Raw genomic sequence first — 3045 nt, forward strand, 5'->3', positions numbered from 1 at the left:
GGCTTGGTCTGAGCTGGTGACTTCAGAGGGAGGAGTTCCAGGATCTGTGACAAGTCACGGTAAGGTAAGGACCTTGAAGGAAGACTGAGGGTACCCCCAACCCAGACAGAAGGAGCCTCACAGAAACGTCACCCTGTCCCCACTGTCCACCCTGGGAGGATCTGGCTAGGAATGTCCAGATGTGGTACATCACTTCCTGCATGGAGTAGGTGGAGGTGTCTCTGGGAAGTGAGACCTTGGTCTGATAGGTTGATTTCAGGTCACCAGATGGAGTGGGCCCAGGCCCTGTCATGAGTAAAGAATACAATGAGGGAAGACAGAGGGACACCCCCCCCCCCAATCTGAGACATATGGGACCTAGCCCTTGCTGTCAGACCTTGGGAGACCCTGGGAAGTGCTGGCTGGCTGTGATGTCTCTTCACTTTTGTCTTGAGGGACTTGGAGATGAGGTCCACAGTTTGAGTGTGAAGACAGGTCAGTTGAAGAAGCCATATCAGGTCAGAAGAGGGAGGAGTCCCAAGCTCTACCAGGAGTCAAGGTAAGGACCTTTGGTGAAGAACAAAGGTACTTCCTATGTCAGAAAGAAGAGACCCCGAAAAGACTGGCTCACTTCTTTTTTCAGCCCTGGGACAACCAAGCAGGGTTGCCTGGATATAGTATGTCCTCACTTTCCAAAGGTAAGGGAAGTGTCCCAGAGAGGTGAGGTCATGGCCTGAGGGGTGATAGTCAGCAGGGAGTAGCTTGGGCTGTTCCAGGAGTAAAGATGAGTGCCATGAAGGCAAAATTGAGGAGAACCCCAGGTGGGGCCCTCCCCTTGCTTGTAGCACTGGAAGGATCTAGCAAAGGTGGCAAGATAGAGTGCTTCCTCATTTTTGTGCAGGGGTTCACAGGAAGGTGAGGGTCTTGCTCTGAGGAGGAGACACATCAGGTCAGCAGAGGGAGGAGTCCTAGTCTCCACCAGAGTTTAAGCTAGGGACCCTGAGTGAGGACTGAAGGCATACCCAGCCCTACCCTGCCCCTGCTGTCAGCTCTGGGAGGCCCTGGGGCATAGTGAAGAGATATGGTATACCGCCAGTCCCATCTTGGTGGTCTCAGGGAGGTGAAGGCTTGTTCTGAAGGGGCCAGACCCAGGAAAGCAGAGGGAGGAAGCCTTGAGCTGAGCTGGCTGGCTGCACCCTGAAGACCTTTCTCATATCCTTCTATAGGTTTCTAGGAAACAAACCGTCCAGGAAGACAGAAGCTCTCTGAGGCCCTAGAACACACCCTGCAAAGAGCCTGTAAGTTGGCCTTTGTCAGAGCTGACCAGGGTGTGTTTCTCTGCTGAGACCACTGACCTTCTTCCTCCCTCCCATAGGGCTGTGGTACCCCATCTCCCACTGTCTGGCTCATACTTCTTGCTACTGCCAACAGGAGTCATCATGCCTCACTCTCCAAAGCGTCCATGCCTTGCATTTGAGCCAGACTTTCAAACCCAAAGTGAGATACAAGGCCTAGAAGTGGCAGATGTTCTCATAGCTGAGGACAAGGAGGAGACTTCCTCTGTTTCCTCTTGCTCTTTCAACTTCTCCTACCCCTCCACTTCTTCCTCCCCGCCTTCCTCCCCTGTGATTCCACTCTCCCCAGAGAAGGAGGAGGAAGAGGAGCCTGCTGCAACACTGAGTCCTCCCCAGAGTCCTCAGAGCTCCTTCTGCTCCTCTGCATCATGGAACACATCAGAGGAAGTCTCCAAAAGCCAGGAAAAAGAGAGTACAAGTTCTCTGGAGACCTCAACAGAAAATGAATCTTTGCCCAGAGACCCACTAGATGAGAGGGTGGCTGATTTGGTGCATTTCATGATCCTCAAGTATCGATTGAAGGAGCCCGTCACAAAGGCAGAAATGCTGAAGGTTGTCATCAAAAGATACAAGAAACAATTCCCTGTGATCTTCAAGAAAGCTTCTAAGTGTTTGGAGGTGATCTCTGGCATTGATGTGAAGGAAGTGGACCCCACCACCCACTCCTATGTCCTTGTCAACTCACTGGACCTCACCCACGATGAGATGCTTAGCGACAACCAGAGCATGCCTAAAAATGGTCTCCTGATAATCATCCTGGGTGTGATCTTCATAGAGGGCAATTGTGCCCCTGAGGAAGACATCTGGGATTTCCTGAATATGATGGGAGTGTATGCTGGGAGGGAGCATTTCATTTATGGGGAACCCAGGAAGCTCATCACCACAGATTGGGTGCAGGAGAATTACCTGGAGTACCGGCAGGTGCTTAACAGCGATCCTCCACGCTATGAATTCCTGTGGGGTCCCAGGGCTCATGCTGAAACCAGTAAGATGAAAGTTCTGGAGTTTTTGGCTAAGATCAAAGGGACTGACCCCATTTCCTTCTCATGGTGGTATGAGGAGGCTTTAAGAGATGAGGAAGGGAGGGCCGAGGCCAGAATTGATTCTGTAGACAATACTGCTACCATGTTCATTGCACAGCATTGGTCAGCAGCTTCTTCTGCCCCAACTGAAGAGTGAGCCCAAATACTCACTCTGTATTTGAAGAGGGAAGTCTTGGCTCGGAGTGGAGGAGGGTTAGGGTCAAGCTAGGGAGAACACAGTATAGAACTTTGTGTTCCTGTTCTATGTGGATGATTTGGAGGTTTATTTTTTTTCCCCTCTTGATATTCTTCAAATGCTGTTTTTTAAATATAAGGTATATTAGCTTTAGAATTGAAGTATATAAATGAATTTGTCACACATCTATTGTTGTTTATCAGATTTAAGAATATGAATTTTGATGTTTTATAAAACAAACTGGGGGACCTTCCCTCTTATTTTATGATCTGGAACAAGATAACATAATCTGGAACAAGATAACATGATACTGGAATAGGAATTTCCTTTGAAATATGAAAAAAATGGAGAAAAAATGTAAAAGGTGGTTAATTTTTGCATTCCCTTAACCACTTCAATTTATTGTTCTGTAAAATTAAAAGAAACCTACCTGGATTTGCTTGGCTTACTGAAGAAAGTAGGCATAATCTTAATAAATCTTATTGTAAAAAAC

At 48.2% G+C, this 3045-nt stretch overlaps 1 protein-coding gene across 1 annotated transcript; it reads left to right on the forward strand.

The window, feature by feature from the left end:
* Positions 1-1418: 1418 nt before the first annotated feature.
* LOC123935167 (melanoma-associated antigen 10-like) lies at positions 1419-2513 on the forward strand. Its single transcript, XM_045995679.1, has one exon. It carries the CDS (start codon positions 1419-1421, stop codon positions 2511-2513), a length of 1095 nt encoding a protein of 364 aa, XP_045851635.1.
* The last annotated feature ends 532 nt before the right edge of the window (positions 2514-3045 follow it).

This window comes from Meles meles, chromosome X (assembly GCF_922984935.1).
Source record: "Meles meles chromosome X, mMelMel3.1 paternal haplotype, whole genome shotgun sequence".
Lineage (NCBI taxonomy): Eukaryota > Metazoa > Chordata > Mammalia > Carnivora > Mustelidae > Meles > Meles meles.